The 14,470-nt window shown below is 36.5% G+C and overlaps 2 protein-coding genes across 3 annotated transcripts; both read left to right on the top strand.

The window, feature by feature from the left end:
• Positions 1–888: 888 nt before the first annotated feature.
• Positions 889–9,336, top strand: slc25a43 (solute carrier family 25 member 43). Of its 2 annotated transcripts, none has more exons than XM_046848699.1 (5): positions 889–1,296; positions 5,336–5,577; positions 6,032–6,204; positions 6,931–7,065; positions 8,226–9,336. In XM_046848699.1, exons 1-5 carry the CDS (start codon positions 1,025–1,027, stop codon positions 8,442–8,444), a joined length of 1,041 nt encoding a protein of 346 aa, XP_046704655.1. In that variant the 5' UTR covers positions 889–1,024; the 3' UTR covers positions 8,445–9,336. The 2 variants fall into 2 exon arrangements, with proteins under 2 accessions (XP_046704655.1, XP_046704656.1); XM_046848700.1 differs by having other exon boundaries at positions 8,212–8,368.
• A 1,407-nt stretch (positions 9,337–10,743) lies between these two features.
• Positions 10,744–13,184, top strand: slc25a5 (solute carrier family 25 member 5). The gene is made up of 4 exons (XM_046850465.1): positions 10,744–10,954; positions 11,970–12,456; positions 12,537–12,677; positions 12,773–13,184. The coding sequence occupies exons 1-4, from the start codon at positions 10,844–10,846 to the stop codon at positions 12,928–12,930; spliced, it is 897 nt and encodes a 298-aa protein (XP_046706421.1). The 5' UTR covers positions 10,744–10,843; the 3' UTR covers positions 12,931–13,184.
• The last annotated feature ends 1,286 nt before the right edge of the window (positions 13,185–14,470 follow it).

Genomic DNA, 14,470 nt, shown 5'->3' on the forward strand with positions numbered 1-14,470 from the left:
TTTACTACATAACCCATCTGCCAAAAAAAAGGTCAAATTGGTCCAACTGGTTTTACCAGGATTTAAAGTTAGTGGTGGCAGAAATCAAACAGTACTAATGATGCAATACACAACTGACAATATGTTTGTAAAAAAAATATCAGAAGAGGCAATTTGAAGAATACATTTAAAGATATCCTTTAGATTTTTCAGATTGACTAATCCTTCATTTCAAATAATGATGGACTGTCTTTTCTCTTTTCACTACTAAGTGTTTCTTTCCATAATAGGATTTGTATAGCACTAATAGGGCTATTGTCTCTGTACTCACCCTTTCCTCTGCACAAGACAACTGATGGTCTAAAGAACATTAAGAGGGCAAGAAATGCCACAATCAGCTGAAAAGACATACATGTGAATTGAAAACCATTATAGGTGACTGCCTCATCAGTCTGATGAGAGAATGCCATGAGTTTGACAAGCTGTTAACCAAAGCCAAATGTAGCTAGTTTAGGCATTCGAAAATATAAAACATGTTCTAGGTTGTTAAACAATTTTTATTTACTACATAGTTTAAAACGTATTCTTTCGTAGTTTGGATGTCTGTACAATGTTAAAAATAATAAAAATAAACATACAACACTGAAGTAGATGTGACCAAACTTTTGATTAGCACTGTATGTAATAATAAAATAAACCATTCAATCATATAATATGAGTAAAGTAATATTATATGCGCTTTATTATGTTTAATTATATGCGTCATCCCCCGCATTCCGGTGGTGGGAAAATTGTTATGGTGCGTAAAATCCTCTTCTGATTGGTTGACAGTAGCGCGCGGTCCCACTGAGAATATGAAATAAAGCGCAGCGATTGGTGCTCGCACAGCTGAACCTGGTTATCCCCTCTTATAACGCTTACTCCGCCAATAGACGTTGTAATAATACGTCGTTTTGGCTGTAGAGTTTTGTGTTAGTACATCTGCTCAGTAAATTAGCTTCCAATCCATTATCTATTAGGGCTGTGTGTTTTTTAACGTAAAGGAATGGCAGCCGTGAACAAGGATGACAGATTGACAGGTTCTCAAAGTTTTCTGTGTGTCGGGTTTGCAGGGATTTTTAGCAAAACCGTCACCTCGCCCCTTGAGGTGGTGAAAATTTTGAGCCAGGTGGGAACTTTCCACTGCAAATATGGCTTTATGCGCACCTTTCTTCTCATTTATCAGCGTGAAGGTTTTCGGGCATTTTGGAAAGGAAATTCGGTTTCCTGTCTGAGATTGTTCCCATATAGTGCCATACATCTGGGAACCTACAAAACGTGAGTCTTCATTTTGACTTTATTATTTTGTTATTTTTGTATTGATCGCGTGTGCTACATTGCTTTAGTTGTCATTTGAAAAACATGAAGGATTTGATTGTATTGTAGTGTTTTTCCTGTCTTTGGGATTTAGCTTTTAGCCAGTCTTCCTACACCACAGGTTTTTCCTTTCCGACATTAGCCATACTTCACTTAATACAGTGCTGCTAAACCGGATACTGTTATTTAACATTCTCTCTTTATACTTTGGGCCTCTTGTGTTTTTATAATTAATTAGGTCAGCAATTTTTTTGTATATGTTAGCTGTAAAGTTTACTCCAGTTCAACGCGACATCATCACGCCTTCGCGCTAAGCCAATCACCGAGCAGGAAACCCGACACGTTCGATGACGTCATGACTGCTCGCCTCGGCACACCGAAAGGGCGGGTCCACACGTGGCTTTTAGAGAATCCTTGATTTAAATGTTATAGGCGTGTCCAAATGTAATCTTTAACATTAAAGTTATCACTTTTTAGTCAAATTAATCTCCTGGTCCCGAAAGTCCGATAAGTTAATACACGAGCAGTGCATTCCACGTGTCGACACACAAACAAATATAAATATATATATATATATATATATATATATATATATATATATATATATATATATATATATATATATATATATATATATATATATATATATATATATATATATATATATATATATATATATATATATATATATATATTACTGTGTATATTTATAACACTGTCCTCTTCAGCAGTTTAAGAACGTCATATTAGTTCCAGGAAATAAGGATGTAACTCGAGCTGCTTACACATCATCAGTGTTATAGATTAGCGCTCTGTAGGACACAAATTATATTTATAACTGTACAGATATTTTCTATATGCTATACTCGAATAAGGACCGTTTGCCAATAAGAAACGTTGCATTATATCAAACATTGTATAAAAATTAAAGCTGCTATGGTTTGTCATTTATGATTTAGTATTTAACAAATAAATAAATAGAAATCATGACTATGATCTCTAATGCAGTTTTATTTTCAAAATTCTAGTCTAGGGAAACTTATAATACAAAGAGAAACATTACAATTTATTTCATTATCGAATTCAAAGCCTAAAACAGCCATGCTGTGGCCTCTAATGAGATGCATTGGCTTGAAAATGTTTGCCCCCTTCCTGATTTCTTATTTGTTTTCATGTTTGTTACATTTTAATTTTTCAGATCCTTAAACGAATTTTGGTAAAATACTGTATAACACAAGTGATCACAACATGCAGTTTTTAAATTAAGGTTTTTATTATTGAGGGAAAACCATATCCAAAACTACATGGCCCTGCGTAAAAGTGTTTGCCCCCTAAACCTAATAACTGGTTGTACCACCCTTAGCAGCAACAACTGCAATCAAGCGTTTGCATTAGTTTGCAATGAGTCTGTTACAGCGCTGTGGAGGAATTTTGCTCCACTTATCGATGCAGAAATGTTGTAAATCAGCCACAGGGTTTTCAAGCATGAACTGCCTTTTTAAGGTCATGCCACAGCATCTTAATAGGATTCAGGTCAGGACTTTGACTAGGCCACTCCAAAGTCTTCATTTTTTTTTCTTCAGCCATTCAGATGTGGACTTGCTGGTGTGTTTTGGATCATAGTCCTGCTGCAGAACCCAAGTTCGCTTCAGCTTGAGGTCATGAACAAATGGCTGGACATTCTCCTTCAGGATTTTTTGGTAAACAGCAGGAATACACACCTGGAATACTTGCTGTGATAAATGGAACCATGAATTCATGGTTCCATTTATCACAGCAAGTATTCCAGGTCCTGAAGCAGCAAAACAGCCCCAGACCATCACACTAGCGCCACCATATTTTACTGTTGGTATGATGTTCTTTTTCTGAAATGCAGGTGTTACTTGAATGCCAGATGTAATGGGACACACACCTTCCAAAAAGTTCAACTTTTGTCTTGTTCGTACACAGAGTATTTTCCCAAAAGTCTTAGGGCTCATCAAGATGTTTTCTGGCAAAACTGAGATGAGCCTTTATGTTCTTTTTTTTTGCTCAGCAGCGTTTTTTGTCTTGGAACTCTGCCATGCAGACCATCTTTGCCCAGTTTCTTTCTTATGGTGGAGTAATAAACATTGACCTTAACTGAGGCCAGTGAGGCCTGCAGTTCTTTGGGTGGTTTTGTAGGGTCTTTGACCCCTTTGACCTGTGACCTCTTGGATGAGTCATTGCTGTGCTGTTGTGGTAATTTTGGAATGGGAAGGTTCTCCACTGTTACATGTTTTTGCCATTTGTGAATGATGGTTCGCTCAGATGGTGTGACTGAGGTTTGCTGGAGTCCCAAGCTTTAGAAATGCTTTATAACCTTTTTCAGACTGATGGATCTCAATTACTTTCTCATTTATTTCTGAATATTTTTGGATCTCTGCATGATGTCTAGCTTTTGAGGATTTTTGGTCTACTTCACTTTGTCAGGCAGGTCCTATTTAAGAGATTTCTTGATTTCTTGATACAGGTGTGGCAGTAAGCAGGCCTGGGTGTGGTTAAAGAAATCTAACTCTGGTGTAGGGCTGGGCGATAAATCGATTTTTTTCGATTAACTCGAATGTGTAGTTTACATCAATCTGTTTGAATAAAAATCGGGTTTCTCTTTAATGTCGGCCGACGCTCCCCTCTGGGCTTGCATATTTTCGAACAAACTCGGCCCTCTCCCCGCGCGTTTGCCATAGAGATACACAAACAACATGGCAGCGAGCAAGCAAAGGTAGCAGTACCACCAATTTACTCCAACAGAGGCATGCTGTCGAGTGGGAGAGATGTAGGGCCCTACAAAATGAACAAGACAGCGGTTAAGACAGCTGCATCTTGAAAATACACGGTTAAGCAGCCGGGTGGGAGCGGTCACAATACATGTAAAGACGCTTCAAAACAGCGAAACAGAAAAATCTGAGCATTTGAATCACCATATTCAAACACTCAAACATTTTTGAGGTTTGCTCAATCTTTCAAATAATTCTTATTTAGAATCTCCCTGTCTATTATATTATTTATATAAAAAGTCATTTTACTGTGGAGTTTTGGAGAAAAGTAAAAGCAAAATCACTCCAAGCATCACTGCATTTTTAACCATGTTCCACATTTAAACACTTATAAAACATTTTTCTTTATAGGTTTGCTCAATCCTTTAAATTATTTTCATTTACAGTGTCCCTGTCTATTACTCTCTTAATTTTCAAATCATTTTACTGTGGCGTTTTAGAGAAAAGTAAAGGCAAAATCACTCAAAACCTCAGGTGCATTTTCAATCATGTTCCACATTTAAACACTCATAAAAAATTTTCTTTGTAGGTTTGCTCATTTTATGTTATGTTACGTTATATTTTCACAATTTACAATGGCAGGGCTGCTATCTTCTATTTTTGGTTTATAATCCCAAAGTGGGTTATAATCCCAGAAGGGTAAATAAACTTTATTTAATAAAGTTAAAACTTTTTTTGAACATTTACTTTGTCATATGCAGATTGATTTTGAGCAGGGGGAAAAATTTAATTAAATTGCAAATCGGATTTTTTTTTTTTTTTTTTAAGGCCATATCGCCCAGCCCTACTCTGGTGTGATAAACCGCAGTTTTAACAGGGGGGCAAACACTTTTTCACACAGGGCCATGCAGTTTTGGATTTTGTTTTCCCTCAATAATAGAAACCATTTAAAAACTGCATGTTGTGTTCACTTGTGTTAACTTTTACTAATATTTAAATTAGTTTTATGATCTGAAACATTAAAGTGTGACAAACATGCAAAAAAACGGCATGGTGGGTCAAATCAAAGGTCATCACATCAGGCCAACTTTGTTTGTCCCATGAGCTCCAGTTTGGGCATCTCTGTTCTAGAGATAAAAACATGTAAAAAAAAAAAAAAGTCATGGAATCAATCTGTATTGATGAAATAAATCTTTGTGTGTAAATATGTATCTATGAAAGATAAACAAACATTGCACTGTGCTTTTATTTAAATTCATTCCCAGGTTTATCCACCTCTACATGGATGAGCTTGGTCGTATTTCCCAGTGGAAGGCCATAGTGACTGGTGGTCTAGCAGGTATATCTGCTGCTCTGCTTACATATCCCTTAGAGGTGGTTGAAACCAGGATGATTGCCCAAAACTGCAGAGAATCCACATATCGGGGTGTGCTGCACACTCTTTCCAGCATAAAACGACATGAGGGGTTCCTTTCTCTTTACCGTGGCTTTTCTCTTACTATATTAGGTATGCTTTTTTGACTTCTTGTGTTTATAATAATACATTTACCTAATTTTGCTGATTTTTATTTATTTATTTATTACTTTTCTGCAAAATGACAAAATTGAGAGGATATAGCTCAGCATTTGGGTGTCAAGAGCATTTCTCAAACACCCAACCATATCAGGTTGATATTTGAACTCCTTGGCCTTACAATAACACATAGTCTTAATTTGTAATTTATAGTAAGCAAATGTCTCATGTTTGTTTAACATTGGTATTGTGAAATTCCCTGGGCATTTAGCTATTTTTATGAAGTAATAAGTGACATTTTACATTGTGTTTGACAGTCAAGTTATATAAATAAATAGATTGTTGAACTTAAGTTAAAATTATAACCAAGTAATATTATTTGCTGAATTCTGGACATTAAAGTGATTTCTTTTGGAATGACTGTTTCTTTTTTTCAACTGTGGTATAGGTGCAGTTCCTTTCTCGATTGGCTGCTATGTAGTTTTTATTAACTTGGATAAGCTGTGGCAGGAGCACCACTTTCGATTCACCTCTTTGCAAAACTTCATCAATGGCTGTCTTGCTGCGGGAGTGGCTCAGTCTCTCTCTTTCCCTTTTGATACAATTAAACGGAAGATGCAGGTGAGATGAGCATTAAGGGTCCTCTTTTAAACTTTTACAAATTGTATAAGTGTACATTGTCTTAATGTTCCTTCATTATGGATGCATAATACAAATATTGATTTCAGGAAACTGACATTTAGCTCAGTTATTTTACTTTTTTGTACATTTTTGTCAGCATAAATCACGACATTTGAAAATGCAGTGACTACTCCCACCTTTAAAAAATGTACTGTTTTTGGCTACATTTATCATGGAAATGTGTGGGGGAATTTTAACAAAATGCAAGTTTTATCCCACCATTCAACCATCTGAGCTATAAACGAGTGGAAATGTTAAGCTACTTCGTTTTGTATATACATTACTGTGCAAAAAAAATCTAATTCACCCAAATTTTTTATACAATATTTTGTCTTCACTGCATTATTTGCTGCTTTCTTTTGCTAAAATAAAAATACTATTGTTTACCACTGGGTGGCGCAAATAACATCTTCTCAGTTGGTCAAGTGAAACTGACGAATCCAATGTGTTTTAATGTTATTACATGTTGCTACACAGTAGTTTGTAAAATAATAGAAGGCAGTCTATTGAATAAGGGAAAAGTCAGCTGCAGTTACTAAGATGCAAGATTTTATGTTTACTGGCTAACAAATGTCCAAAGTTAAATGGCTTTTGCTGTTGTGTGAATCTGAAGTCATATTGCTCATTGTGTTTTTAATAACTTTAATGGTTTAATTAACATTTAAGGCGCAGAGTCCATATCTGCCACACTGTGGAGGAGTCGATGTCCATTTTAATGGGATGATAGACTGCTTCAAGCAGGTCATCAAAACCAAGGGTGTCTTGTCCCTGTGGAGTGGCATTACAGCCAACATGCTTAAGGTAACATTTATGTACTCATTTAATTATTTATTACAACAGTTATTTATTAGAACTAAATCTAAAGTGGTCTGAACTATCATTTTTGTATGTACGGTGTTAACTGATTGTGTAGATAATCTTGTTTGTTCTTGTTTTGTTTTTTCCTCTGACATATTTTAACATATAGTAAAAAAGCTTATCTCTAAAGTGCTTAAACTCTAAAATGCTAGTCTCTAGGACTCATACTTCATGACATGGTATTGATTACTTTAGCTTCACCCTTACCCCTTCATAATATTCACCTCAACTGTACTTTTATGAACTAGTCCTAAACTTATTTTCTAAATTCTTATTATTAACTGCCATCAAGAAGATTAATTGTAATGAAGTTCATAGTTAATTACAATGCATTGCTGTGAAAAAAGCAATATGGACAACAGGCAGTAAATGCCTTATTGGGTAGAGTTTGTTGGATGTCCACACATTAACTCATTAAGGTTTGGTATAGTTTTCTTAAACTTTTTACAAAGCCTGATCTTAAGGCATGATTTAAGAAGTGTGATTAATAAGAAAGTGGTATAAAATCTGGGAACTGTATGTACAATCAAGGTGAATTTTAATGTGCTCCAACATTGTGTCATTTAATGATTTAATTTCTAATGAAGATATGATTATTGAATAATATTGATGCCATCCACCAATCAGGTTTCAGTAAACCTTTTACATACTCTGTGGCCTGTGGTGTGATGTAATGTAAATACATTGGAATGAATTTCTCCTGGACCATGGCACAGTACACAGAATTATAAAGTGTAAATACGAGGTTGAGAGAGACACCAGTGCAAACAATAGTGTAAAGACGAGACTACAGTTTGCCAGTGTGTGTGTCAGTTTTATTTCTTTTTAATATCAAGTGAGAGGTTCCCGCATGCTGATTAAACATTGTCTTTGCAGAAATGTGTAGTTTATTTTCAGATGTCCGAGTGGGTTTAACGACTTTGCAGATTGATGTAACATTGGGGAATTAAATAATAATGAACATTATGTTTTTGTATGCAAAGTTTTATGAAGGCTACTGTACTTGGACACTGACAATCACTGTTTGTGAATTACTTTTTGTTTTATTATTGCTTTTGTTGTTGTGTCTTGAATGGATGTCAATATCAGCTGTGTTTGTTTAGATCATCCCTTACTATGGCCTGCTCTTCAGCTGCTTTGAGATGTGTAAGCAATTCTGTCTTTACCAAAATGGCTACACCGTGTCTCCATTGAGCTATAAACTCAAACCAGGAGTGGACCAAAGCCTGGGCCCAGAAGAACTGCAAGAGTTTAAGCGCTACCTGAGAAACCGACAGATACAGGCCCAAAGTTCATCAATGGGTAATCGTTGGCAAACCTAATCATATTATAATCAAATACCTATAAGAAAAACGAGGAGTTTTACTATTTTATTGTGTAAAAAGAACACTGTTTGCTGAAGCACTTTCTCTGGTGTTGACATTTCTGCTTAAACTATACAACCACTTTTAAATATACTTAGTTAAACAGATTAATACACTTGAATTCACCTGAAGTTCTGTTCAATACATGTAAGAAAGAACATTTGGTTCTAAAGTGCAAGTTACAACACTTTTACTGCTTTGAATGACACTGCTGACACACAATAGTATGCACAAAGTGTTCTGTATGGTCGATGCTGGGTAAATATTGAAGGTATTTAGTAAACAGTATGGACATCCTGAGAATTGATCTCGTGCAACCTTTTTAAGACCTTGTAGATCCTTTGTAACAGTACTCACTGCTAAAAGTTAAGAAATGTATTATTACATTCATTACTGTATTTAGTATGCCATGTAACAGATAATGATTTTATGCTTTAATGGAAACACAACCCTATTTCCTTCGATACCTCATAAATACCTGAGAGTGGTAAATAACACTGTGACATCTTTCAGACAGTATTAATCAATATTAATATTGTATCAATATTACTGTGGTGGAAAAACAGGTGCTGGTTTTTAAAAAAATGTCTGAGACATATCACTGGCCATTTAAGTGACTCTCAGGATAGACTATTTCAGTGCCTTCAAACAATTCATGAATACAATTACTTTTGTTATTTTAAATGTACTTCTTATTTATGTGCAATAAAGGTTTGTTTTGTTTTTTTTTTTTACAAAAAAATACAAAACATTTGTAAAATCGTTTTATTTATTACAATGAATAATTGTAAATGCTGTGGTATGAAAAACATATTTTATTTCTGTTTATACATTAAACTCATCTATGGTCCTTGCTGGCTTGCCTTTTTGCTTGCAAATTGTTAGTGTTTTATGTTTTACACTTGTAGTAAACACCTTTCATAAAGTACAGGGGTTAAGTACCTCTCAAAGTTGCATGGGGTCCAAAAAAGGCCATTATGTAAATACATTATTTTCAATCTTTTGGAATAAGCAGAGTTGCCTCGGACGTATAAATAAGATGCGCTGTATGTATTCCTTCGATAATACTGCTGTTTCAACATGAGTAAAATCGGAATGTTGAATTTTTAATAGGCCTACTTTACTCAAATACAGTATAGTTTAAAGGAATAATAGAGTTCATGTATTTGTTATTTACACTCAGCCTAATATTACAATTAATTAGTGTCAGATACTTTTATATGTATTTATGTTTAGCCGACAATTTCTGCCTCTGCTGATAAAGATAACACAATTATGAAGACTTTGGCAAACAAAAAGGGCAAATTTGCTTATTGACCCTTTCACTTTTCTTTCACTGATCAATGATTAAGTCTGACACTGATCTGCCAGTGATTACAAGCAATATGAGGCAAAGTGGTGTAGAAACTAGTTTGACCTTAGGGACAATATAAGCACAGCTTTTAAGTTGTAAAAGACATGCCACAAGATCTCACCCTTAAAAAACAACCAAAGAGTCCACTTCTCTATTCAAACCCACATATGAGGGATACTCTTACTCCTATTCAATACACTTCATAACACACACACACACACACACACACACACACACACACACAAAAAGCTGTAATAACATCTACACCAATTCTGTCCTTTAATCAGAACATTATGCTAAGATATTACACTACCTTTTAAATAATTTATCAGATATCTGACTATGGTTCAAGAGTTCTGAGGTAGTGTTTTAAAGCATCTGTCTACATGTGCATTGGCTATTACTCACTGGTATTCTAACAATTCGTCACTGTTCTGGAATATCCAGTTTTTAATGTAAACCAATGGACACAGGCTTAATAATACATGCATTTCAACAAACACTTACTATATACTACAAATGTCTTTTTAGTTCTTGATTACAGTACAGTTACAGTATCGTTAATAACCTTTGGCAGAAAATTTATTAATTTTATTAAACTATAAAGAGTTTGACCTTGACTGGTAGTTTTATTACATGCTGCAGCCTCAAAGCCACAACTAAAAACGAGTGGGTAAAAGAGTACAGATAATATTTTAATCTTTTAAAAACTGATTTCAACAACTGCATTCCTAGAATCAGGGAGAACATTTCGCACCTCAACCTTGTGACTTCCGCCTTTATCCGTCCTTTTATAATTTACATAAACTCCGCCTTGGTTCCTAGAAACCAATCAGGACGCAGATTCTCGGTTCGCTTTTTGTCTCGCGAGCGTAGCGGTTTAAAGTCTGTTCGCAACTTTTCATTCGGCCATTTCGTCCCAGCCGGCATACCGCGCGTTTAGTCCTGCGCCTGAGCGGGCTTTTGTCTCCTTGAAACGACACCCCAGTAACATCGTCTAACAATGAATGAAACCGCAATCTCTTTCGCCAAGGACTTCCTTGCCGGTGGTATTGCTGCTGCCATCTCCAAAACAGCTGTCGCTCCAATCGAAAGAGTAAAACTACTTCTTCAGGTAAGATGGATCAAATTTACGAGAAGAAATGAGATCGGATTAATGAACCGCTACAGTGTTCCGGAAGTCGTAGCCGGTTAGGGGAATTATAGCATTCTGTATAGTTTGATTACTTTATTAGATCTATAATAATACTATAACTTAACAGACGTAAAAGATGAAGTAAATTTAACGTGTAGCGTACAAATAGCTGGTCGCTAGTTAGCGCAGGGAGGCTAATTCTGAATATCGCAAAATAATCGTATCAGTAAAAGAAATGCCGGAATTCGGATCTTTAAACCGGTATCTGAGGATTCGTGGGAGAAAAATGATGACGTGGTTTTTGAGAGAGCGGGCGGGCGAGTTGTAGCGAGCGATGTATCGTGACCTTAGCGCTTACAACTCCAGGAACAATTAACCGCTAACGCAAGGCCTCTCCAAGTGAACAGAAAGCTAGCGAGCTAACCTAGCCGAGTGGCTAGCTCCAACGAGGCTCAACATATTAGTCATCTGGAAGCCCTGCTTGCGCTCTAGTGTATTATCTCCGGCTCTCCGCCATTACTCCCCTCAATTTAACACTTATTTTGCGTTTAGTATAAAGTTCTTTATTATATTTTACCATTTTCCATCTTGCTTAACAGTCGCAAACTATTAGTGCTTTATTTTATTTTAGATTAATTAATTAGAATAAGCATCTGGTGCTTCGTTTTTTCTTGGCCCAAGGTCGTACCAAGGGGGGACTTCTGAGGTATTCGTGGCATCCGCTCCGGTCAGATTTGGACTCGTTTCTTTTTGGAAGGAAAATATCCAGCATTAATAGTTAAAAGAACCGTGATTTTGTGGAAGGTTGTATTCAGATCCATTTGTTAGCCGGCTCGCTAAAGGTCTGGCCATTGTGTCTCTTTGATTATAAAATAACTCAAATAAGTGATCAGTACAAATGTACATTGTGATGTGAGTTTCTCAATGACCTGAGTAATGTATTTGGTGTATTCAACGTTGATTAACTAATTATGTAACTTGTATGCCTTTGCAGGTTCAACATGCTAGCAAACAAATCACAGTCGATAAGCAGTACAAGGGTATTATGGACTGTGTCGTCCGCATTCCCAAGGAGCAGGGGTTCCTGTCGTTCTGGAGAGGCAACTTGGCCAATGTCATCAGATATTTCCCCACTCAGGCCCTCAACTTTGCTTTCAAGGACAAGTACAAGAAGGTCTTTCTGGATGGTGTTGACAAGCGCACCCAGTTCTGGAGGTACTTTGCTGGTAACTTGGCCTCTGGTGGTGCTGCTGGTGCCACCTCCCTCTGTTTCGTCTACCCTCTCGACTTTGCCAGAACCCGTCTGGCAGCAGATGTTGGCAAAGCCGGAGCAGGGAGAGAGTTCACAGGTTTGGGCAACTGCTTAGTGAAAATCTTCAAGTCCGATGGCCTCAAGGGTCTGTACCAGGGCTTCAATGTTTCTGTGCAGGGTATCATCATCTACAGAGCAGCTTACTTTGGCATCTATGACACCGCTAAGGGTAAGTTAATTGTTAGTGTAGGGATGATGATTAGACTATTGATTTTTGTTTATTAATTGACTTGTTGTTTTCTTCTGCAGGAATGTTGCCAGATCCCAAGAACACTCACATTATTGTGAGCTGGATGATTGCTCAGACTGTAACTGCTGTTGCTGGTCTTGCATCCTACCCCTTCGACACAGTGCGTCGTCGTATGATGATGCAGTCCGGACGCAAAGGAGGTAGGCATACTAGTGCCTATGTGCAAAATTTTTGTGCCCAGTTCTGTTTGTACATTTTGTATGGAGAGTAATGTACTATTTATTTTGCATTGCAGCTGACATCATGTACAGTGGTACAATTGACTGCTGGAAGAAGATTGCCCGTGATGAGGGTAGCAAGGCCTTCTTCAAGGGAGCTTGGTCTAATGTTCTCCGAGGCATGGGTGGTGCCTTTGTGCTTGTCCTGTACGACGAATTAAAGAAAGTAATCTAAATGTTTGACCATCAGTGTTTGGGTGTCAATGTAAAATTTGTACATTTGCAAGGACTCAAATTCCGCCTTATTTATAGGGACCAACTAGTATATCAGTACTAGTTGTACTGTGGGAATAGTTTTGTGCTTTTACTTTGGCACTTTGTTTTCCCCCTCATCATGCCATTCCTGGAACAAGCCACGCCAGTTAATAGAACCTGTGTCGTCATCCAGTCTGTTTGATGCAATTCAATAAAGACCAACTGAAACTTCAATCTTACATTTGTGTTGGAATTTATTTTATTCTTTTTCAAGGCTGATCCACCGTTGGTTTTAAGTACTTGTGTTTAGTGGCCTTACTAGGCACAGGCAGGCTGTACTTCCAGAGTTTCAAATTCCAGTCTGACTTCCAGTCGTATTTGTGGGTCTTGGCCAAGAACAGCTGATAGTAACATAATATCTGGGTGGCGCTTGAGTCATTTATACCAACAGGGAAACACCACTAGCTCTGCATTTTGACCTTCTACCTAAATCACCTTACCCTTAAAGAGAATTCCATTCTGTACATTTATCTTGTCAGGTGAACTTTCTTTGACACACCTGCTTATTTTTGGCATCTTTGTTACAGCAGACTGAAGTATGCTTTGCTCCTTTTCTTTAATTAAAAATGTAATACTGCAATCTGGCTTTTTCTTTTTTTTTTTTTTTTCCAGGTTTAAATAAAATGGGATCAAAGGTTCAACTTACGACCTGATGAGTTAACTATATAGATATGATATGGAATCCTCTCCATGTTAATTGAAATGTAACTACAAGGTCAAAGAACACATTACTGCCCACTTACAGCTCAAAGGTTGTTACTTTCAGTCAATAGCTTTTTATTTTTTTTATTTTTTTTTTTTATATAAACATAGTGCATAAGTTCCCCTACAGGCATTGTAATGGCAATAGCAAGATAAGAATTTTAGCTTTTATTGTCTGATATCTAGGTATGTATTAGCAACTTGGAAAAACTTTGGCGGTTCATCCAATTTGTAGGGCAGCAACATTTACCAGTGTGTTCTAAAATAAATAAAATCAACTGCAAATCTATTGCCTTGCAGGACCTACAGGAAGCTGGTCACCACTGATGATAAACTATTGCATTCTTTTCTGGTGCTTTTCCACACTTGTTCCTCAACTTCTTTTAGTAGTTTGTTTAGACATTGCATCATTGTCTTGTGTGATGTTTCTCCTAATTACACTGGATGCATTTCTCTGTAAATTGGCAGATTCTGTAGACTTCTGAATTAATTTTGTTGATACTGTTATGAGTTACTTCTATAAAAATTATAGAGCCCTTTTGAGAGTCGTGCAAGCTCATTACTACCTACACAGTGCTTGGCCAATGAGCTTGTGTGTTTTGGACCATAAGCAGATGCTGTCTTTCACCACACTTTGACCTTTCCACCACTTTAGTAGAGGTAATTTTTTTTTGGGTTTTTTTTTTAGATCTAAACTTTCATTGCACATCTGTATTTGGTTTTGAATTCCAATCTTGTATCTTTTTAATGCTGATGTG

This window comes from Silurus meridionalis, chromosome 5 (genome assembly GCF_014805685.1).
Source record: "Silurus meridionalis isolate SWU-2019-XX chromosome 5, ASM1480568v1, whole genome shotgun sequence".
NCBI classification, from domain to species: Eukaryota; Metazoa; Chordata; class Actinopteri; order Siluriformes; family Siluridae; genus Silurus; species Silurus meridionalis.

What these genes read in the sequence shown, in the direction of transcription:
- slc25a43 (XM_046848699.1), top strand. Translation starts at nt 1,025, where the DNA reads ATGGCAGCCGTGAACAAGGATGACAGATTGACAGGTTCTCAAAGTTTT. An exon ending in CTTTTCTCTTACTATATTAG is followed by an intron (nt 5,578 to 6,031) that starts GTATGCTTTTTT and finishes ACTGTGGTATAG; the next exon opens with GTGCAGTTCCTTTCTCGATT. An exon ending in CAATTAAACGGAAGATGCAG is followed by an intron (nt 6,205 to 6,930) that starts GTGAGATGAGCA and finishes TTAACATTTAAG; the next exon opens with GCGCAGAGTCCATATCTGCC.
- slc25a5 (XM_046850465.1), top strand. Translation starts at nt 10,844, where the DNA reads ATGAATGAAACCGCAATCTCTTTCGCCAAGGACTTCCTTGCCGGTGGT. An exon ending in GAGTAAAACTACTTCTTCAG is followed by an intron (nt 10,955 to 11,969) that starts GTAAGATGGATC and finishes ATGCCTTTGCAG; the next exon opens with GTTCAACATGCTAGCAAACA. An exon ending in CATCTATGACACCGCTAAGG is followed by an intron (nt 12,457 to 12,536) that starts GTAAGTTAATTG and finishes TTTCTTCTGCAG; the next exon opens with GAATGTTGCCAGATCCCAAG.